Here is a 24771-nt window from a genome sequence, read left to right as displayed (position 1 = left end):
TCTTCACTTCCAGTATATATACATTATCTCACAAAATTGAGTACACCCCTCACATATTTGTAAATATTTTATTATATCTTTTCATGTGACAACACTGAAGAAATGACACTTTGCTATAATGTAAAGTAGTGAGTGTACAGCCTGTATAACTGTAAATTTGCTGTCCCCTCAAAATAACTCAACACACAGCCATTCATGTCTAAACCGTTGGCAACAAAAGTGAGTACACCCCTAAGTGGAAATGTCCAAAATGTCCAAAAAATTAGCTATTTTCCCTCCCCGGAGTCATGTGACTCGTTAGTGTTATAAGGTCTCAGGTGTGAATAGGGAGCAGGTGTGTTAAATTTGGTGTTATCGCTCTCACACTCTCTCATACTGGTCACTGGAAGTTCAACATGGCACCTCATGGCAAAGAACTCTCTGAGGATCTAAAAAAAAGAATTGTTGCTCTACATAAAGATGGCCTAGGCTATAAGAATATTTCCAAGACCCTGAAACTAAGCTGCAGCACGGTGGGCAAGACCATACAGCGGTTTCACAGGACAGGTTCCACTCAGAACAGGACTCGCCATGGTCGACCAAAGAAGTTGAGTGCACATGCTCAGCGTCATATCCAGAGGTTGTCTTTGGGAAATATATGCATGAGTGCTGCCAGCATTGCTGCAGAGGTTGAAGGGGTGGGGGGGGGTCAACCTGTCAGTGCTCAGACTATACGCCGCACACTGCATCAAATTGGTCTGCATGGCTGTCGTCCCAGAAGGAAGCCTCTTCTAAGGATGATGCACAAGAAAGCTTGCAAACAGTTTGCTGAAGACAAGCAGACTAAGGACATGGATTACTGGAACCATGTTCTGTGGTCCGATTAGACCAAGATTAAATTATTTGGTTCAGATGGTGTCAAGCATGTGTGGCGGCAACCAGGTGAGGAGTACAAAGACAAGTGTGTCTTGCCTACAGTCAAGCATGGTGGTGGGAGTGTCATGGTCTGGCCCTGCATGAGTGCTGCCGACACAAGGGAGCTACAGTTAATTGAGGGAACCATGAATGCCAACATGTACTGTGACATACTGAAGCAGAGCATGATCCCCTCCCTTCGGAGACTGGGCCGCAGGGCAGTATTCCAACATGATAACGACCCCAAACACACCTCCAGACAACCACTGCCTTGCTAAAGAAGCTGAGGGTAAAGGTGATGGACTGGACAAGCATGTCTCCATACCTATACCCTATTAAGCATCTGTGGGTCATCCTCAAACGGAAGGTGGGGGAGCGCAACACTTCTAACATCCACCAGCTCAGTGATGTCGTCATGGAGGAGTGGAAGAGGACTCCAGTGGCAACCTGTGAAGCTCTAATGAACTCCATGCCCAAGAGGGTTAAGGCAGCAGTGGCATCACTAGGGAAGTGCGGGGGTGCGGGCCGCACCCGAGTGACACCACCAGAATTTTTTTTTTTTTTTACATTTTATTGAAATTCAAAGAAATACAACGTAGAGGTGTTGCATCTTCAACTTTCATTCAAGTTGTACATAAAACATATGTTAGTAATGTTTTTATTTCAATGCATTTTAGCCAAATTAAAAAGTTAAGAGATCATCTCTTCTGGTTTTAAATGTTGTGGGATTGTTTCCCCCTCCTCATTTTGGATAACTAGAATGCTTGTAGAGTGGAAACAGTTATAGTCTGGACAGAGCTATATTAAATATGTTAAGTTTTTAGATAAGTATTTTGGAATAGTGATATTACTTCAAGAGAAAAAAGTATAAAATAGAATGTAATTTTGGCTTGGGGTTCCAGATTCCTGACATTTTTGCATGAGGGTTCACATTGTACTTTTATTTACTTTAAGGGCTGTTTTTTGTTTTGCTTTTTATATATTAATCAAAGAGAAATATATTACTGTAAAGAAAATCAAATGAACAGTAATTAGCAAAAAAATAAAAAAGACAGGGATGAGGTGACTGGACTGCAGATATGAGAAGCAATTTGTGTGTTGCAGGCTTTAATTTGGACACCCCTGTTTCAGTTATTTATTAAGATTTCTAATATTTAGTAAATAGTTTCCATAGAACTTGGAAAGAGAGATTCTTTACTGCTTTTGCCCTTCTATAATTAATTACCAGGGTATTCATTCATTGTTAGAAAGGCACTCAGTACCCTTGTTTTCGACATACACTTAAGGACAGATGATCAAAAACTTGCCGGCAAAGATAGAAATTACACAAAATCTTTGTTGTTTTTTTGTGCATTATATTATAATGCATAAATTCTTTTTTAAGGAACCTCTGTAGTACTGATGAGACTTCTTAGAAAATCTCACCATAACTGAGAGCTTAATATCATCAGACCCAAAGTCAGGGCTCTTAATAAAATTTGGTTATATGTGTATCATGTATCATGGGTGCAAGTATCATATTGCTGCTTGGCATCCTCTATGCAGAAAGCTGCAAACAATTATAAATTAACTAATTTAATAATAAGATTTGATTCGCTATGGTTTGTTGATAGTATATGCTAAAGTATGTTAAAGTAACTGATAAAAGAGATATGAGACTGTGTTTGGCCCATGTAATCCTGGTGTTTATCCATAAGTGTGTCAGTAAATACATATTTGTCACCTTCACAGGCGTCATCAAACCAACACAATATAAACAAGTACCTGATGAAGAGCCTAATTCAACAGACGTGGATGAGACCTTGGAACTTGTAAAGAGCAATGACCCTGATCTGGAAGAGGTTAACCTCAACAACATTAGGGTACAGATTCACATATTGTTAAAGTTTTATATTTTATAGAATGCAAACAATAATACTTTTGTAATTACAAATGTACGGCTAGATTTGGAGTTTGGCGGTAAAAGGGCTGTTAACGCTCCGCAGGTTTTTTTCTGGCCGCACCATAAATTTAACTCTGGTATCGAGAGTTAAAACAAATGCTGCGTTAGGCTCTAAAAAAGGAGCGTAGAGCATATTTACCGCAAATGCAACTCTCGATACCAGAGTTGCTTACGGACGCGGCCGGCCTCAAAAACGTGCTCGTGCACGATTCTCCCATAGGAAACAATGGGGCTGTTTGAGCTGAAAAAAAACCTAACACCTGCAAAAAAGCAGCGTTCAGCTCCTAACGCAGCCCCATTGTTTCCTATGGGGAAACACTTCCTACGTCTGCACCTAACACCCTAACATGTACCCCGAGTCTAAACACCCCTACCCTTACACTTATTAACCCCTAATCTGCCGCCCCCGCTATCGCTGACCCCTGCATTACACTTTTAACCCCTAATCTGCCGCTCCGTAAACCGCCGCAACCTACGTTATCCCTATGTACCCCTAATCTGCTGCCCTAACATCGCCGACCCCTATGTTATATTTATTAACCCCTAATCTGCCCCCCACAACGTCGCCGACACCTACCTACACTTATTAACCCCTAATCTGCCGAGCGGACCTGAGCGCTACTATAATAAATGTATTAACCCCTAATCCGCCTCACTAACCCTATCATAAATAGTATTAACCCCTAATCTGCCCTCCCTAACATCGCCGACACCTACCTTCAATTATTAACCCCTAATCTGACGACCGGAGCTCACCGCTATTCTAATAAATGTATTAACCCCTAAAGCTAAGTCTAACCCTAACACTAACACCCCCCTAAGTTAAATATAATTTTTATCTAACCAAATAAATTAACTCTTATTAAATAAATGATTCCTATTTAAAGCTAAATACTTACCTGTAAAATACATCCTAATATAGCTACAATATAAATTATAATTATATTATAGCTATTTTAGGATTAATATTTATTTTACAGGCAACTTTGTAATTATTTTAACCAGGTACAATAGCTATTAAATAGTTAAGAACTATTTAATAGTTACCTAGTTAAAATAATAACAAATTTACCTGTAAAATAAATCCTAACCTAAGATATAATTAAACCTAACACTACCCTATCAATAAAATAATTAAATAAACTACCTACAATTACCTACAATTAACCTAACACTACACTATCAATAAATTAATTAAACACAATTGCTACAAATAAATACAATTAAATAAACTATCTAAAGTACAAAAAATAAAAAAGAACTAAGTTACAGAAAATAAAAAAATATTTACAAACATAAGAAAAATATTACAACAATTTTAAACTAATTACACCTACTCTAAGCCCCCTAATAAAATAACAAAGACCCCCAAAATAAAAAATTCCCTACCCTATTCTAAAATACAAAAATTACAAGCTCTTTTACCTTACCAGCCCTGAACAGGGCCCTTTGTGGGGCATGCACCAAGAATTTCAGCTCTTTTGCCTGTAAAAAAAAACATACAATACCCCCCCCCCCAACATTACAACCCACCACCCACATACCCCTAATCTAACCCAAACCCCCTTAAATAAACCTAACACTAATCCCCTGAAGATCTTCCTACCTTGTCTTCACCATCCAGGTATCACCGATCCGTCCTGGCTCCAAGATCTTCATCCAACCCAAGGGGGGGTTGGCGATCCATAATCCGGTGCTCCAAAGTCTTCCTCCTATCCGGCAAGAAGAGGACATCCGGACCGGCAAACATCTTCTCCAAGCGGCATCTTCTATGTTCTTCCATCCGATGACGACCGGCTCCATCTTGAAGACCTCCAGCGCGGATCCATCCTCTTCTTCCGACGACTAGACGACGAATGACGGTTCCTTTAAGGGACGTCATCCAAGATGGCGTCCCTCGAATTCCGATTGGCTGATAGGATTCTATCAGCCAATCGGAATTAAGGTAGGAATTTTCTGATTGGCTGATGGAATCAGCCAATCAGAATCAAGTTCAATCCGATTGGCTGATCCAATCAGCCAATCAGATTGAGCTCGCATTCTATTGGCTGATCGGAACAGCCAATAGAATGCGAGCTCAATCTGATTGGCTGATTGGATCAGCCAATCGGATTGAACTTGATTCTGATTGGCTGATTCCATCAGCCAATCAGAAAATTCCTACCTTAATTCCGATTGGCTGATAGAATCCTATCAGCCAATCGGAATTCGAGGGACGCCATCTTGGATGACGTCCCTTAAAGGAACCGTCATTCGTCGTCTAGTCGTCGGAAGAAGAGGATGGATCCGCGCTGGAGGTCTTCAAGATGGAGCCGGTCGTCATCGGATGGAAGAACATAGAAGATGCCGCTTGGAGAAGATGTTTGCCGGTCCGGATGTCCTCTTCTTGCCGGATAGGAGGAAGACTTTGGAGCACCGGATTATGGATCGCCAACCCCCCCTTGGGTTGGATGAAGATCTTGGAGCCAGGACGGATCGGTGATACCTGGATGGTGAAGACAAGGTAGGAAGATCTTCAGGGGATTAGTGTTAGGTTTATTTAAGGGGGTTTGGGTTAGATTAGGGGTATGTGGGTGGTGGGTTGTAATGTTGGGGGGGGGGGGTATTGTATGTTTTTTTTTACAGGCAAAAGAGCTGAAATTCTTGGGGCATGCCCCGCAAAGGGCCCTGTTCAGGGCTGGTAAGGTAAAAGAGCTTGTAATTTTTGTATTTTAGAATAGGGTAGGGAATTTTTTATTTTGGGGGTCTTTGTTATTTTATTAGGGGGCTTAGAGTAGGTGTAATTAGTTTAAAATTGTTGTAATATTTTTCTTATGTTTGTAAATATTTTTTTATTTTCTGTAACTTAGTTCTTTTTTATTTTTTGTACTTTAGATAGTTTATTTAATTGTATTTATTTGTAGCAATTGTGTTTAATTAATTTATTGATAGTGTAGTGTTAGGTTAATTGTAGGTAATTGTAGGTAGTTTATTTAATTATTTTATTGATAGGGTAGTGTTAGGTTTAATTATATCTTAGGTTAGGATTTATTTTACAGGTAAATTTGTAATTATTTTAACTAGGTAACTATTAAATAGTTCTTAACTATTTAATAGCTATTGTACCTGGTTAAAATAATTACAAAGTTGCCTGTAAAATAAATATTAATCCTAAAATAGCTATAATATAAATGTAATTTATATTGTAGCTATATTAGGATTTATTTTACAGGTAAGTATTTAGCTTTAAATAGGAATCATTTATTTAATAAGAGTTAATTTATTTCGTTAGATAAAAATTATATTTAACTTAGGGGGGTGTTAGTGTTAGGGTTAGACTTAGCTTTAGGGGTTAATACATTTATTAGAATAGCGGTGAGCTCCGGTCGGCAGATTAGGGGTTAATAATTGAAGGTAGGTGTCGGCGATGTTAGGGAGGGCAGATTAGGGGTTAATACTATTTATTATAGGGTTAGTGAGGCGGATTAGGGGTTAATAACTTTATTATAGTAGCGCTCAGGTCCGCTCGGCAGATTAGGGGTTAATAAGTGTAGGTAGGTGTCGGCGACGTTGTGGGGGGCAGATTAGGGGTTAATAAATATAACTTAGGGGTCGGCGATGTTAGGGGCAGCAGATTAGGGGTACATAGGGATAACGTAGGTGGCGGCGATTTGCGGTCGGAAGATTAGGGGTTAATTATTTTAAGTAGCTGGCGGCGATGTTGTGGGGGGCAGATTAGGGGTTAATAAATGTAATATAGGGGTCGGCGGGGTTAGGGGCAGCAGATTAGGGGTACATAAGTATAACGTAGGTGGCGGTCGGCAGATTAGGGGTTAAAAATTTTAATCGAGTGGCGGCGATGTGGGGGGAGCTCGGTTTAGGGGTACATAGGTAGTTTATGGGTGTTAGTGTACTTTAGGGTACAGTAGTTAAGAGCTTTATAAACCGGCGTTAGCCAGAAAGCTCTTAACTCCTGCTATTTTCAGGCGGCTGGAATCTTGTCGTTAGAGCTCTAACGCTCACTGCAGAAACGACTCTAAATACCAGCGTTAGAAAGATCCCATTGAAAAGATAGGCTACGCAAATGGCGTAGGGGGATCTGCGGTATGGAAAAGTCGCGGCTGAAAAGTGAGCGTTAGACCCTTTAATCACTGACTCCAAATACCAGCGGGCGGCCAAAACCAGCGTTAGGAGCCTCTAACGCTGGTTTTGACAGCTACCGCCGAACTCTAAATCTAGGCCGTAGTTTTTTACAGTAATTAGTGACTTTTTGTTATATAGTTCTGAGCTACTAGCCATATTCTTTTGGGTTCAGTTTTAGCCATATTTAAACGTGTTCTGTCAGTTTTACTTTACGGTCTTGAAACATTTGCGGCTAGATTTAGAGTTCTGCGTTAGCCGTCAAAAGCAGCGTTAAGGGGTCCTAACGCTGCTTTTGGCCGCCCGCTGGTATTTAGAGTCAGCCAGGAAAGGGTCTAACGGTCACTTCCTTACCGTGACTCCAGGCTACCGCAGATCCCCTTATGCCAATTGCGTATCCTATCTTTTCAATGGGATCTGCCTAACGCTGGTATTTGGAGTCTTGGAAGAAGTGAGCGGTAGACCCTCTACCGACAAGACTCCAGCCGCAAAAAAAGTCAGTAGTTAAGAGCTTTATGGGCTAACGCTGGAATATAAAGCTCTTAACTACTGTGCTACAAAGTACACTAACACCCATAAACTACCTATATACCCCTAAACCGAGGCCCCCCCCCCACATCGCCGCCACTCTAATAAAAAATGTTAACCCCTAAGCTGCCGACCGGACACCGCCGCCACCTACATTATCCCTATAAACCCCTAATCTTCTGCCCCTAACATCGCCGACCCCACTAATCTGCCCCCCCAACGTCGCCGCCACCTTAACTGCCGACCGGACCTCGTTGCCACTATAATAAATGTATTAACCCCTAAACCGCCGCACTCCCGCCTCGCAAACACTAGAATAAATAGTATTAACCCCTAATCTGCCCTCCCTAACATCGCCGCCACCTACCTACAATTATTAACCCCTAATCTCCCGCCCGCACCGTCGCCGCTACTATAATAAAATTATTAAACCCTAACACCCCCTAACATAAATATAATTTAAATTAAACAAAATAATATTCCTAAAATTAACTAAAATAATCCTATTTAAAACTAAATACTTACCTAGAAAATAAACCCTAATATAGCTACAATATAATTAATAATTACATTGTAGCTATTTTAGGATTTATTTTTATTTTACAGGCTACTTTGTATTTATTTTAACTAGGTACAATAGCTATTAAATAGTTAATAACTATTTAATAGCTACCTAGTTAAAATAGGTACAAAATTACCTGTAAAATAAATCCTAACATAAGTTACAAATACACCTAACTCTACACTATCATTAAATTAATTAAATAAATTACCTACAATTAGCTAACTTAAAATACAATAAAATAAACTATTCTATAATACAAAAACAAACAAACACTAATTTACAAAAAATAAAAAAGAATTACAAGAAGTTTAAACTAATTACACCAAATCTAAGCCCCCTAATAAAATAAAAAATCCCCCCAAAATAAAAAAAATGCCCTACTCTATTCTAAACTACCAAAGTAATCAGCTCTTTTACCAGCCCTTAAAAGGGCTTTTTGCGGGGCATTGCCCCAAAGTAAAGGGCTGGTAAAAGAGCTGATTACTTTGGTAGTGTAGAATAGGGTAGGGCATTTTTTTATTTTGGGTGGATTTTTTATTTTATTAAGGGGCTTAGATTAGGTGTAATTAGTTTAAACTTCTTGTAATTCTTTTTTATTTTTTTGTAATTTAGTGTTTGTTTTTGTATTATAGAATAGTTTATTTTATTGTATTTTAAGTTAGCTAATTGTAGGTAATTTATTTAATTAATTTAATGATAGTGTAGTGTTAGGTGTATTTGTAATTTAGGTTAGGATTTATTTTACAGGTAATTTTGTACTTATTTTAACTAGGTAGCTATTAAATAGTTATTAACTATTTAATAGCTATTTTACCTAGTTAAAATAAATACAAAGTAGCCTGTAAAATAAAAATAAATCCTAAAATTGCTACAATGTAATTATTAATTATATTGTAGCTATATTAGGGTTTATTTTCTAGGTAAGTATTTAGTTTTAAATTATTATTTTAGTTAATTTTAGGAATATTATTACGTTTAATTTAAATTATATTTATGTTAGGGTTAGAGTTAGGTTTAGGGTTTAATAATTTTATTATAGTAGCGGCGACGGTGCGGGCGGGAGATTAGGGGTTAATAATTGTAGGTGGCGGCGATGTTAGGGAGGGCAGATTAGGGGTTAATACTATTTATTCTAGTGTTTGCGAGGCGGGAGTGCGGCTGTTTAGGGGTTAATACATTTATTATAGTGGCGGTGAGGTCCGGTCGGCAGATTAAGGGTTAATAAGTGTAGGTAAAGTGGCGGCGACGTTGGGGGGGGGCAGATTAGGGGTTAATAAATATAATATAGGGGTCGGCGATGTTAGGGGCAGCAGATTAGGGGTTCATAGGGATAATGTAGGTTGCGGCAGTGTACGGAGCAGCAGATTAGGGGTTAATAATATACAGCAGGTGTCAGTGATAGCTGGGGCGGCAGATTAGGGGGTTAATAAATGTAAGATTAGGGGTGTTTAGACTCGGGGTTCATGTTAGGGTGTTAGGTGCAGACTTAGAGAGTGTTTCCCCATAGGAAACAATGGGGCTGCGTTAGGAGCTGAACGCTGCTTTTTTGCAGGTGTTAGGTTTTTTTTCAGCCCAAACTGCCCCATTGTTCCCTATGGGGATATCGTGCACATGCACGTTTTTCCAGCTTACCGCTACCGTAAGCAACGCTGGTATTGAGGGTTGAAGTGGATCTAAATTAGGCTCAACGCTCCCTTTTCTGAGCCTAACGCAGCCCTTCAGACAACTGGGAAAAAAGCAGCCTTAGCTACGTGGGTCTTTACCGACAAAACTCTAAATCTAGCCGTTGGAAATTAATTGTTTTATGTCGCAATTGCACTGTGTCCTTTGTTTTATTTTTAGAATATCCCTATACCAACTTTAAAGGCCTATGCTGAAGCTATGAAAAATAATACTCATGTGAAGAAGCTGAGCATAGTGGGAACAAGAAGTAATGATCCAGTAGCTTTTGTGAGTAATCTAATTTTCTTAACGTTATGTTGGCAAACCATTCCATTTTTTAGTATAATACAATAGCAAATGCCAACAGCATCATGTAAATGTGATAAAGCACATACAGTACTGTGCACCATAAGATTTGTTTTTTTAGCAAAGCTTTAATGACCATCCATATTTATTTTTCAGTCTCTTTATTAAGATCCAAAACAAAATATACAGGAAATACGCTACACAAAATATAAAAAAATAACAATTTTCAGAACAAAATGGCTTCTTCAGGCAAAAGTCAGTATTTAGTGTGACCTCCCTTGGCATTAAGTAAATCTTGAACTCTTTTGCGGAGACTGTCCTAAAGTTTTCTAAAGTAATCTTCTGGTATATTATACAAGGCTTCTTTCAGCACTTCCAAGAGTTCTTCTTTAGATTTAGGTTGTCTTTTATTTTTTTTCTCTGTCCAGGTGATCCTACTGCCTTTATAATAGTCAGGTATGGACTCTGTGAAGGTCAGTCCATGACTGTCAGTGTTTTATCAGATGTTTTTCTCTCCAACTATGATTTCACTGCATTAGCAGTGTGCTTGGGATGTTATGGAAGGTGATCCCTGTCAAAAGACAAGAAAACAGGAGCGCAACTCCGTGCACCAAACAGTACACGGACGATCTAAGTGTAGATTTAAAAACTTTTTTAATGTTTAAAACAAACATAAAAACATCCAAGCATAAGATTCACCACTCACATCAGATGTCCTCAAACATATGAGGTATGTATACGCATCTATAAGATATACAAGGTACGTCCCCACACCAGTCTCCTCTTCTCACTCTCCTGTGATGTTTGGTAGCCAGCGGGTAAGTCTTCTCATAAGTGTCAGGACCTTCTCTTAATCCTATCTGACAAGCGCTGCACTGTTTCAAGCCGGCTCCAGTACAGACGCTATCCTTATCGTCAGAGTACGTCTCACAGGAGAGTGAGAAGAGGAGACCGGTGTGGGGACGTTCCTTGTATATCTTATAGGTGCGCATACATACCTCATATGTTTGAGGACATCTGATGTGAGTGGTGAATCTTATGCTTGCATGTTTTTATGTTTGTTTTAAACATTAAAAAAGTTTTTTAATCTACACTTAGATCGTCCGTGTACTGTTTGGTGCACGGAGTTGCGCTCCTGTTTTCTTGTCTTTTGACAGGGATCACCTTCAGTTACTATTTGTATCCACGGAAAACACACCAGTGGATTTAAAGGAGCAGCAGGACAGTATGGAAAAAAGGACTGTGGACTCTATATTTACTGATGTACTATTTCCCTTTTTGAATAGACATTTGGTATGATCATACTTTTCTAATCATCTATATTACAGAGATTTAGGATAAATCATCTATTAGGATTGAGCACTGTTTATTAGACACCATTTTTTTTATGTGTTTATTTTGATTTATGAATTATTAAGTTAGTGGGTATATCTAAACATTTTTTGGTTGGTGCTTTGAGAACTTGTTCCTTGGTTGCTTGGGGTCATTATCATGCTGAAAAATAAAACCATTCCAAATCAGGCGCATTCCAGAAGGAATGGCATGATGATTTAAAACCTGTCTGTACTTTTCAGCATTCATGATCCCATCAATTCGGACAATATCACCAATACCACTGGCAGAAATGCAGACCCAAACTAGGACAGACCCTCCTCCATGTTTTACTGAAGGCCACAAGCACTCATTTTTCCATCACTCTCCAACTCTTCTCACATATTGTCGACAATTGGACTCAAACATTTCAAACTTGAATTTGTCACACCATAACACTCTTTTCCAATGAAATTCATTCCAATCATTGTAAGCTTTAGTATATCTTACCCCTTTCAACCTGTTCCCCTTATGAAAAAGTGGTTTCTTGGCTACTACCCTTCCACAAAGACCATTCCTGATCAAACTTCTTCAGACTGTAGAAGGGTCAACTTGGCATCCCAATGAAGCTGGCAGATGCTGAGCCAGGTCCTTGCTGGACTTCTTCTGGTTTCTCAAAGGAGAAAGTCTGAGAAACTTCTCATCAGATTTTGAAAGTTTTCAGTAAAACTACCTTTTATCCTGATCTACCTGAAAAAATAGTTACAAATGCTTCACATGTCATACTCTTTCAAACCAAGAAGAATCTTTGAAAGAAAAACATTTTGTAAATCAAAATCCCCATGAGAATCAAATCAAAGGATGGATTATAAAGGTGCAGGTATAAATATGTAAATTATCACTGTAAAGTGGATTAAACACTACATTTAGACTAAACTATTTCCTGATAAACATGAAAGGAAAGGACAGGATTACCTGGCATAATAATGGATATAGTTGCAATGGATAGATGGGTATTTATAGAAGAGGGGAGGAATTCAGAAGACTAGAAGGAAGTTAAATCTAACTCCCAACCGTATATTGTTTGAAATAGGTTATCAGGAATATATGACATGTCATTAAAGGGTTATAATAGGGAACGAATAATGAAATACATACTTACTAATTTACACTGTATGTGAGCATGGGTTGTCAATCTCAGTGTGGAAAAAAAGATTCTTTTACTGCTACTTTGTAGCAGCTGGTGCACAGTAATATTCTACTCTAGCTTATGTCCCTTTAAAAATCTCCACATTGCTTTTCCACTTTCTCATTGTAGTGTCTGATTTCCTCTTGATGGAAGGATTAGGCTGAGCTAACAACAGTGATTTAATTTCAGTTCAGCACAGCGGCAAGAAGTGGTGCAGCTCAGAAAAATGTCCTAAATGAAGGGGATAGGTTATTTTAAGCTAATATTTCTCAGAAACTAATAGATGGATATTGATGCAGCAAAACATAAAGTGTTGTTAAAAATATCTTCCTTCAAATTGAATTTAAACTGAAAGGGAGAAAAGCCAAATGCTTATAAATGTGATCAGAAGGAATATTTCTCCAACATAGGTGTGTCCGGTCCACGGCGTCATCCTTACTTGTGGGATATTCTCTTCCCCAACAGGAAATGGCAAAGAGCCCAGCAAAGCTGGTCACATGATCCCTCCTAGGCTCCGCCTTCCCCAGTCATTCTCTTTGCCGTTGTACAGGCAACATCTCCACGGAGATGGCTTAGAGTTTTTTAGTGTTTAACTGTAGTTTTTATTATTCAATCAAGAGTTTGTTATTTTAAAATAGTGCTGGTATGTACTATTTACTCTGAAACAGAAAAGAGATGAAGATTTCTGTTTGTAAGAGGAAAATGATTTTAGCAACCGTTACTAAAATCGATGGCTGTTTCCACACAGGACTGTTGAGAGGAATTAACTTCAGTTGGGGGAACAGTGAGCAGACTTTTGCTGCTTGAGGTATGACACATTCTAACAAGACGATGTAATGCTGGAAGCTGTCATTTTCCCTATGGGATCCGGTAAGCCATTTTTATTACAGAAAGAAAAAAATAAAAGGGCTTCACAAGGGCTTTTTAAGACTGTAGACATTTTCTGGGCTAAATCGATTTATATATAAACATATTTTATACTCCATAGCCTTGAGGAATTATTTTAATCTTGGGAATTATGTAAAATAACCGACAGGCACTGTATTGGACACCTTATTCTCTAGGGGCTTTCCCTAATCATAGGCAGAGTCTCATTTTCGCGCCTCTATTGCGCACTTGTTTTTGAGAAGCATGACATGCAGATGCATGTGTGAGGAGCTCTGATACATAGAAAAGACTTTCTGAAGGCGTCATTTGGTATCGTATTCCCCTTTGGGCTTGGTTGGGTCTCAGCAAAGCAGATACCAGGGACTGTAAAGGGGTTAAATATAAAAACGGCTCCGGTTCCGTTATTTTAAGGGTTAAAGCTTCCAAATTTGGTGTGCAATACTTTTAAGGCTTTAAGACAATGTGGTGAAATTTTGGTGAATTTTGAACAATTCCTTCATACTTTTTCGCAATTGCAGTAATAAAGTGTGTTCAGTTTAAAATTTAAAGTGACAGTAACGGTTTATTTTAAAACGTTTTTGTACTTTGTTATCAAGTTTTTGCCTGTTTAACATGTCTGAACTACCAGATAGACTGTGTTCTGAATGTGGGGAAGCCAAGGTTCCTTCTCATTTAAATAGATGTGATTTATGTGACACAAAATTTAGAGAAAATGATGCCCAAGATGATTCCTCAAGTGAGGGGAGTAAGCATGGTACTGCATCATCCCCTCCTTCGTCTACACCAGTCTTGCCCACACAGGAGGCCCCTAGTACATCTAGCGCGCCAATACTCCTTACTATGCAACAATTAACGGCTGTAATGGATAATTCTATCAAAAACATTTTAGCCAAAATGCCCACTTATCAGCGAAAGCGCGACTGCTCTGTTTTAGAAAATACTGAAGAGCATGAGGACGCTGATGATATTGGTTCTGAAGGGCCCCTACACCAGTCTGAGGGGGCCAGGGAGGTTTTGTCTGAGGGAGAAATTTCAGATTCAGGGAAAATTTCTCAACAAGCTGAACCTGATGTGATTACATTTAAATTTAAATTGGAACATCTCCGCGCTCTGCTTAAGGAGGTGTTATCCACTCTGGATGATTGCGAGAATTTGGTCATTCCAGAGAAGCTATGTAAAATGGACAAGTTCCTAGAGGTCCCGGGGCCCCCCGAAGCTTTTCCTATACCCAAGCGGGTGGCGGACATTGTAAATAAAGAATGGGAAAGGCCCGGTATACCTTTCGTCCCTCCCCCCATATTTAAAAAATTGTTTCCTATGGTCGACCCCAGAAAGGACTTATGGCAGACAGTCCCTAAGGTCGAGGGGGCGGTTTCTACTCTAAACAAACGCACCACTATACCCATAGAAGATAGTTGTGCTTTCAAAGATCCTATGGATAAAAAATTAGAAGGTTTGCTTAAAAAGATGTTTGTTCAGCAAGGTTACCTTCTACAACCAATTTCATGCATTGTTCCTGTCACTACAGCAGCGTGTTTCTGGTTCGATGAGCTAGAAAAGGCGCTCAATAATAATTCTTCTTCTTATGAGGAGATTATGGACAGAATTCATGCTCTCAAATTGGCTAATTCTTTCACCCTAGACGCCACTTTGCAATTGGCTAGGTTAGCGGCGAAAAATTCTGGTTTTGCTATTGTGGCGCGCAGAGCGCTTTGGTTAAAATCTTGGTCAGCGGATGCGTCTTCCAAGAACAAATTGCTTAACATTCCTTTCAAGGGGAAAACGCTGTTTGGCCCTGACTTGAAAGAGATTATCTCTGATATCACTGGGGGCAAGGGCCACGCCCTTCCTCAGGATAGGTCTTTCAAGGCCAAAAATAAACCTAATTTTCGTCCCTTTTCGCAGAAACGGACCAGCCCCAAGCGCTACGTCCTCTAAGCAAGAGGGTAATACTTCTCAAGCCAAGCCAGCCTGGAGACCAATGCAAGGCTGGAACAAAGGAAAGCAGGCCAAGAAACCTGCCACTGCTACCAAGACAGCATGAGATGTTGGCCCCCGATCCGGGACCGGATCTGGTGGGGGGCAGACTCTCTCTCTTCGCTCAGGCTTGGGCAAGAGATGTTCTGGATCCTTGGGCCCTAGAAATAGTCTCCCAAGGTTATCTTCTGGAATTCAAGGGGCTTCCCCCAAGGGGGAGGTTCCACAGGTCTCAATTGTCTTCAGACCACATAAAAAAACAGGCATTCTTACATTGTGTAGAAGACCTGTTAAAAATGGGAGTGATTCATCCTGTTCCATTAGGAGAACAAGGGATGGGGTTCTACTCCAATCTGTTCGTAGTTCCCAAAAAAGAGGGAACATTCAGACCAATCTTAGATCTCAAGATCCTAAACAAGTTTCTCAAGGTTCCATCGTTCAAAATGGAAACCATTCGAACAATTCTTCCTTCCATCCAGGAAGGTCAATTCTTGACCACGGTGGATTTAAAGGATGCGTATCTACATATTCCTATCCACAAGGAACATCATCGGTTCCTAAGGTTCGCATTCCTGGACAAGCATTACCAGTTTGTGGCACTTCCGTTCGGATTAGCCACTGCTCCAAGGATTTTCACAAAGGTACTAGGGTCCCTTCTAGCGGTGCTAAGACCAAGGGGCATTGCAGTAGTACCTTACTTGGACGACATTCTGATTCAAGCGTCGTCCCTTCCTCAAGCAAAGGCTCACACGGACATTGTCCTGGCCTTTCTCAGATCTCACGGGTGGAAAGTGAACGTAGAAAAAAGTTCTCTATCTCCGTCAACAAGGGTTCCCTTCTTGGGAACAATAATAGACTCCTTAGAAATGAGGATTTTTCTGACAGAGGCCAGAAAATCAAAACTTCAAAACTCTTGTCAAATACTTCATTCTGTTCCTCTTCCTTCCATAGCGCAGTGCATGGAAGTAATAGGTTTGATGGTAGCAGCAATGGACATAGTTCCTTTTGCGCGAATTCATCTAAGACCATTACAACTGTGCATGCTCAGTCAGTGGAATGGGGACTATACAGACTTGTCTCCGACGATACAAGTAGATCAGAGGACCAGAGATTCACTCCGTTGGTGGCTGTCCCTGGACAACCTGTCACAGGGGATGAGCTTCCGCAGACCAGAGTGGGTCATTGTCACGACCGACGCCAGTCTGGTGGGATGGGGTGCGGTCTGGAGACCCCTGAAAGCTCAGGGTCTTTGGTCTCGGGAAGAATCTCTTCTTCCGATAAATATTCTGGAACTGAGAGCGATATTCAATGCTCTCAAGGCTTGGCCTCAGCTAGCAAAGGCCAAGTTCATACGGTTTCAATCAGACAACATGACGACTGTTGCGTACATCAACCATCAGGGGGGAACAAGGAGTTCCCTGGCGATGGAAGAAGTGACCAAAATCATTCAATGGGCGGAGACTCACTCCTGCCACTTGTCTGCAATCCACATCCCAGGAGTGGAAAATTGGGAAGCGGATTTTCTGAGTCGTCAGACATTTCATCCGGGGGAGTGGGAACTCCATCCGGAAATCTTTGCCCAAATTACTCAATTGTGGGGCATTCCAGACATGGATCTGATGGCCTCTCGTCAGAACTTCAAGGTTCCTTGCTACGGGTCCAGATCCAGGGATCCCAAGGCGACTCTAGTAGATGCACTAGTAGCACCTTGGACCTTCAAACTAGCTTATGTATTCCCGCCGTTTCCTCTCATCCCCAGGCTGGTAGCCAGGATCAATCAGGAGAGGGCATCGGTGATCTTGATAGCTCCTGCGTGGCCACGCAGGACTTGGTATGCAGACCTGGTGAATATGTCATCGGCTCCACCATGGAAGCTACCTTTGAGACGAGACCTTCTTGTTCAAGGTCCGTTCGAACATCCGAATCTGGTCTCACTCCAACTGACTGCTTGGAGATTGAACGCTTGATCTTATCAAAGCGAGGGTTCTCAGATTCTGTCATTGATACTCTTGTTCAGGCCAGAAAGCCTGTAACTAGGAAAATCTACCACAAAATATGGAAAAAATATATCTGTTGGTGTGAATCTAAAGGATTCCCTTGGGACAAGATAAAAATTCCTAAGATTCTATCCTTTCTTCAAGAAGGTTTAGAGAAAGGATTATCTGCAAGTTCTTTGAAGGGACAGATTTCTGCCTTGTCTGTGTTACTTCACAAAAAGCTGGCAGCTGTGCCAGATGTTCAAGCCTTTGTTCAGGCTCTGGTTAGAATCAAGCCTGTTTACAAACCTTTGACTCCTCCTTGGAGTCTCAATTTAGTTCTTTCAGTTCTTCAGGGGGTTCCGTTTGAACCCTTACATTCCGTTGATATTAAGTTATTATCTTGGAAAGTTTTGTTTTTGGTTGCAATTTCTTCTGCTAGAAGAGTTTCAGAATTATCTGCTCTGCAGTGTTCTCCTCCTTATCTGGTGTTCCATGCAGATAAGGTGGTTTTGCGTACTAAACCTGGTTTTCTTCCGAAAGTTGTTTCTAACAAAAACATTAACCAGGAGATAGTCGTGCCTTCTTTGTGTCCGAATCCAGTTTCAAAGAAGGAACGTTTGTTGCACAATTTGGATGTAGTTCGTGCTCTAAAATTCTATTTAGATGCTACAAAGGATTTTAGACAAACATCTTCCTTGTTTGTTGTTTATTCTGGTAAAAGGAGAGGTCAAAAAGCAACTTCTACCTCTCTCTCTTTTTGGCTTAAAAGCATCATCAGATTGGCTTACGAGACTGCCGGACGGCAGCCTCCTGAAAGAATCACAGCTCATTCCACTAGGGCTGTGGCTTCCACATGGGCCTTCAAGAACGAGGCTTCTGTTGATCAGATATGTAAGGCAGCGACTTGGTCTTCACTGCACACTTTTACTAAATTTTACAAGTTTGATACTTTTGCTTCTTCTGAGGCTATTTTTGGGAGAAAGGTTTTGCAAGCCGTGGTGCCTTCCATCTAGGTGACCTGATTTGCTCCCTCCCTTCATCCGTGTCCTAAAGCTTTGGTATTGGTTCCCACAAGTAAGGATGACGCCGTGGACCGGACACACCTATGTTGGAGAAAACAGAATTTATGTTTACCTGATAAATTACTTTCTCCAACGGTGTGTCCGGTCCACGGCCCGCCCTGGTTTTTTAATCAGGTCTGATAATTTATTTTCTTTAACTACAGTCACCACGGTATCATATGGTTTCTCCTATGCAAATATTCCTCCTTTACGTCGGTCGAATGACTGGGGAAGGCGGAGCCTAGGAGGGATCATGTGACCAGCTTTGCTGGGCTCTTTGCCATTTCCTGTTGGGGAAGAGAATATCCCACAAGTAAGGATGACGCCGTGGACCGGACACACCGTTGGAGAAAGTAATTTATCAGGTAAACATAAATTCTGTTTTTTCCCCTTTTTAGGTATAAACAATTAGGTTTACTTATTTCTTACAGCCATCAGTCATAAAATCAAGTTAGATTTATTTATTTATTTTATTTATAAAATACTTTACCAGGAAGGATACATTGAGATTGAGATAAAGTATAAAGCGGTTTAGTGGTCGCTAATAAACTAACAGCATTAGTTTTAAACGGACATTAAGGGCTAGATTACGAGTGGAGCACAAAATTGCGATTTCACGGTGGGGAAATTTGCACTCCACTCGTAATACCAGCGCAAATGTGCACTGGTCTTCTTCTTTAATATCCCCTGTATAGGTCAGTTATTAGCAGGTATGAACTAGGAGAGTTTAAAGTGAAAATATCACAAGGATTAAAGTCCCTTTAACATTGCTATATTTTACACATCCATTGCTTGGGCACATTAGTAGTTTTTTTGTATCTGTCCATAATTGTACTCACTTTATAGAAACTAAACCTTTATACTTATTTATTCAATATTCAAACAACCAATATAATTAGAAAGTACGTACTATTTCTCCTGTTAAGTGTAGTCAGTCCACGGGTCATCATTACTTCTGGGATATTAACTCCTCCCCAACAGGAAGTGCAAGAGGATCACCCAAGCAGAGCTGCTATATAGCTCCTCCCCTCTACGTCACACCCAGTCATTCTCTTGCACCCAACTAATAGATAGGATGTGTGAGAGGACTGTGGTGATTATACTTAGTTTTTATATCTTCAATCAAAAGTTTGTTATTTTAAAACAGCACCGGAGTGTGTTGTTCCTTCTCAGGTAGAATTTGAAGAAGAATCTACCTGAGTTTTTGGATGATTTTAGCCGGCGTAGCTAAGATTCATTTTGCTGTTCTCGGCCATTCTGAGGGGTGAGGTAAACTTCAGATCAGGGGACAGCGGGCAGGTTCACCTGCAAAGAGGTATGTTGCAGTATATTATTTTCTGAGGAATGGAATTGACTGAGAAAATACTGCCAATACCGATATAATGTAAGTTCAGCCTTAAATGCAGTAGTAGCAACTGGTATCAGGCTGTTATGTATATATGTTTACACTTCAGTATTCTGGGGAATGGCACTTCACTGGGATAATACTATATGCATATAACTTTTAGCCTAACTTGCAGTGGGAACGTCTAGCAACAGTTTTTCTGGCATGTTAAATCGTGTAATTATCTGAGGTACTGGGTGAAAAATTGTTTTGGGCACTGTTTTTCCACTTGGCTGTCGTTTATTTTAATTTAAGACAGTTTACTGAACTTCCCTCACTGCTGTGTGTGAGGGGGAGGGGCCTATTTTGGCGCTTTTGCTACGCATCAGAAATTCAGTCACAAGTCTGTTTCTCTCCCTGCATGATCCGGATCGTCTCTACAGAGCTCAAGGGTCTTCAAAAATTATTTTGAGGGAGGTAATCACTCACAGCAGACCTGTGAGATTGTGCTTTGACTGTGATAAAAAACGTTTATATTTTGTACATTTTTTTTCTGCTATTAAGGGTTAGTTATCCATTGCTAATGGGGGCAATCCTTTGCTAAATTTATGCCTTTACCGGGAAAAATTTGGTTTTTATAATTTCTCTGGTTCATTGTTATTCAACTGTCATAGTTTTTTTCTGTGCTTCTTAAAGGCACAGTGCGTTTTTCATATTACTTGTAAATTGAGTTGAAAAGTATTTCCAAGCTTGCTAGTTTAATTGCTAGTTTGTTAAACATGTCTGACTCAGAGGAATATCTCTGTGCTATATGTGCAAAAGCCAAGGTGGAGCCCAATAGAAATTTATGTACTAATTGCATTGATGCTACTTTAAATAAAAGTCAATCTGTACAAATTGAACATCATTCACCAAACAACGAGGGGGAAGTTATGCCGACTAACTTGCCTCACGTGTCAGTACCTGCATCTCCCGCTCAGGAGGTGCGTGATATTGTAACGCAGAGTACTTCAGGGCGGCCATTACAAATCACACTACAGGACATGGCTAATGTTATGACTGAAGTTTTGTCTAAATTACCAGAACTTATAGGTAAGCGATATCACTCTGGGGTGAGAACAGAGTGCGCTGATAATATTAGGGCCATGTCAGATACTGCATCACAATTTGCAGAACATGAGGACGGAGAGCTTCAATCTGCAGGTGACGGATCTGATCCAAATAGAGTGGATTCAGACATTTCAAATTTTAAGTTTAAACTAGAAAACCTCCGTGTACTGCTAGGGGAGGTATTAGCGGCTCTGAATGATTGTAACACCGTTGCAATCCCAGAGAAATTATGTAGGCTGGATAGATACTATGCAGTACCAGCGAGTACTGACGTATTTCCTATACCTAAGAGGCTTACAGAGATAATTACTAAGGAGTGGGATAGGCCCGGTGTACCCTTTTCCCCCCCTCCTGTATTTAGAAAAATGTTTCCAATAGACGCCACCACACGGGACTTATGGCAGATGGTCCCTAAGGTGGAGGGAGCGGTTTCTACTCTGGCTAAGCGTACCACTATCCCGGTGGAGGATAGCTGTGCCTTTTCAGATCCAATGGATAAAAAATTAGAGGGTTACCTTAAGAAAATGTTTGTTCAACAAGGTTTTATATTGCAACCCCTTGCATGTATTGCGTCTGTCACGGCTGCGGCCGCATTTTGGTCCGAGTCTCTGGAAGAGACTCTTGACTCAATAACCATAGACGAGATTTCAAATAAGCTTAAAACCCTTAAGCTAGCTAATTCATTTATTTCAGATGCCGTAGTACATTTAACTAAACTTACGGCTAAGAATTCCGGATTCGCCATTCAGGCACGTAGAGCACTGTGGCTAAAATCCTGGTCAGCTGATGTTACTTCTAAATCTAAATTACTTAACATACCTTTCAAAGGGCAGACCTTATTCGGGCCCGGTTTGAAAGAAATTATCGCTGACATTACAGGAGGTAAAGGCCATGCCCTGCCTCAAGACAGAGCCAAACCTAGGGCTAGACAGTCTAATTTTCGTGCCTTTCGTAACTTCAAGGCAGGAGCAGCATCAACTTCCTCTGCACCAAAACAGGAAGGAGCTGTTGCTCGCTACAGACAAGGCTGGAAACCTAACCAGTCCTGGAACAAGGGCAAGCAGGCCAGAAAACCTGCTGCTGCCCCTAAGACAGCATGAATTGAGGGCCCCCGATCCGGAACGGATCTAGTGGGGGGCAGACTTTCTCTCTTCGCCCAGGCTTGGGCAAGAGATGTCCAGGATCCCTGGGCGTTAGAGATCATATCTCAGGGATATCTTCTGGACTTCAAAATCTCTCCCCCAAAAGGGAGATTTCATCTTTCAAGGTTGTCAACAAACCAAATAAAGAAAGAGGCGTTTCTACGCTGTGTACAAGATCTTTTGCTAATGGGAGTGATCCACCCGGTTCCGCGGTCGGAGCACGGACAGGGGTTTTACTCAAATCTGTTTGTGGTTCCCAAGAAAGAAGGAACCTTCAGACCAATCTTGGATTTAAAGATCTTAAACAAATTCCTAAGAGTTCCATCTTTCAAAATGGAAACTATTCGGACAATCTTACCCATGATCCAAAAGGGTCAGTACATGACCACAGTGGATTTAAAGGACGCTTACCTTCACATACCGATTCACAAAGATCATTACCGGTATCTAAGGTTTGCCTTCCTAGACAGGCATTACCAGTTTGTAGCTCTTCCATTCGGATTGGCTACGGCTCTAAGAATCTTCACAAAGGTTCTGGGCGCTCTTCTGGCGGTACTAAGACCACGAGGAATTTCGGTGGCTCTGTACCTAGACAACATTCTGATACAAGCGTCAAGCTTTCAAACTGCCAAGTCTCATACAGAGTTAGTACTGGCATTTCTAAGGTCGCATGGGTGGAAGGTGAACGAAGAGAAAAGTTCTCTCTTTCCACTCACAAGAGTTCCCTTCTTGGGGACTCTTATAGATTCTGTAGAAATGAAGATCTACCTGACAGAAGGCAGGTTAACAAAGCTTCAAAATGCTTGCCGTGTCCTTCATTCCCTTCAACACCCGTCAGTGGCTCAATGCATGGAGGTAATCGGCTTAATGGTAGCGGCAATGGACATAGTACCCTTTGCACGCCTACATCTCAGACCGCTGCAATTGTGCATGCTAAGTCAGTGGAATGGGGATTACTCAGATGTGTCCCCTACTCTGAATCTGGATCAAGAGACCAGAAATTCTCTTCTATGGTGGCTTTCTCGGCCACATCTGTCCAGGGGGATGCCATTCAGCAGACCAGATTGGACAATTGTAACAACAGACGCCAGCCTACTAGGTTGGGGCGCTGTCTGGAATTCCCTGAAGGCTCAGGGATCATGGACTCAGGAGGAGAGTCTCCTTCCAATAAACATTCTGGAATTGAGAGCAGTTCTCAATGCCCTTCTGGCTTGGCCTCAGTTAACAACTCGGGGGTTCATCAGGTTTCAGTCGGACAACATCACGACTGTAGCTTACATCAACCATCAAGGAGGGACAAGAAGCTCCCTAGCGATGATGGAAGTATCAAAGATAATTCGCTGGGCAGAGTCTCACTCTTGCCACCTGTCAGCGATCCACATTCCTGGAGTGGAGAACTGGGAGGCGGATTTCCTAAGTCGTCAGACTTTTCATCCGGGGGAGTGGGAACTTCATCCGGAGGTCTTTGCCCAAATACTTCGACTTTGGGGCAAACCAGAGATAGATCTCATGGCGTCTCGCCAGAACGCCAAGCTTCCTTGTTACGGGTCCAGGTCCAGGGACCCGGGAGCGGTCCTGGTAGATGCTTTGACAGCACCTTGGACCTTCGGGATGGCCTATGTGTTTCCACCCTTCCCGATGCTTCCTCGATTGATTGCCAGGATCAAACAGGAGAGAGCATCGGTGATTCTAATAGCGCCTGCGTGGCCACGCAGGACCTGGTATGCAGATCTAGTGGACATGTCATCCTGTCCACCTTGGTCTCTGCCTCTGAGACAAGACCTTCTAATTCAGGGTCCTTTCAAACATCAAAATCTAATTTCTCTGAAGCTGACTGCTTGGAAATTGAACGCTTGATTTTATCAAAGCGTGGATTTTCGGAGTCAGTAATTGATACCTTAATACAGGCTAGGAAACCTGTTACCAGAAAGATTTACCATAAAATATGGCGTAAATACTTACATTGGTGCGAATCCAAGAGTTACTCATGGAGTAAGGTTAGGATTCCTAGGATATTGTCTTTTCTACAAGAGGGTTTAGAAAAGGGTTTATCTGCTAGTTCCTTAAAGGGACAGATCTCAGCTCTGTCCATTCTTTTACACAAACGTCTGTCAGAAGTTCCAGACGTTCAGGCTTTTTGCCAGGCTTTGGCCAGGATTAAGCCTGTGTTTAAAACTGTTGCTCCACCATGGAGCTTAAATTTAGTTCTTAACGTTTTACAGGGTGTTCCGTTTGAACCCCTTCATTCCATTGATATTAAATTGTTATCTTGGAAAGTTCTGTTTTTGATGGCTATTTCCTCGGCTCGTAGAGTCTCTGAGTTATCAGCCTTACATTGTGATTCTCCGTATCTGATTTTTCATTCAGATAAGGTAGTTCTGCGTACTAAACCTGGGTTCTTACCTAAGGTTGTCACTAACAAGAATATCAATCAAGAGATTGTTGTTCCATCATTGTGTCCTAACCCTTCTTCAAAGAAGGAACGACTTCTGCACAATCTAGATGTAGTCCGTGCCCTGAAATTTTATTTACAGGCAACTAAAGATTTTCGCCAAACTTCTTCCCTGTTTGTCGTTTATTCTGGACAGAGGAGAGGTCAAAAAGCTTCTGCTACCTCTCTCTCTTTTTGGCTTCGTAGCATAATACGTTTAGCCTATGAGACTGCTGGACAGCAGCCTCCTGAAAGAATTACAGCTCATTCTACTAGAGCTGTGGCTTCCACTTGGGCCTTTAAGAATGAGGCATCTGTTGAACAGATTTGCAAGGCTGCAACT

At 41.0% G+C, this 24771-nt stretch overlaps 1 protein-coding gene across 2 annotated transcripts in view; it reads left to right on the top strand.

Annotated features, from left to right (window-relative positions):
* The window catches only part of TMOD1 (tropomodulin 1), a 250805-nt gene that overhangs the window by 190413 nt on the left and 35621 nt on the right, over positions 1-24771 (top strand). For both annotated transcript variants that reach the window (XM_053702704.1, XM_053702703.1), the window contains exons 6-7: positions 2626-2756; positions 9891-9998. In XM_053702704.1, the coding sequence (XP_053558679.1) occupies positions 2626-2756; positions 9891-9998 (239 nt within the window). The remainder of the gene's footprint in view (positions 1-2625; positions 2757-9890; positions 9999-24771) is intronic.

The sequence above is a fragment of the Bombina bombina genome, chromosome 2 (assembly GCF_027579735.1).
Source record: "Bombina bombina isolate aBomBom1 chromosome 2, aBomBom1.pri, whole genome shotgun sequence".
NCBI lineage: Eukaryota > Metazoa > Chordata > Amphibia > Anura > Bombinatoridae > Bombina > Bombina bombina.
Note: the sequence above shows the minus strand (reverse complement) of the source record. Positions and strands in the feature narration are given on the sequence as shown.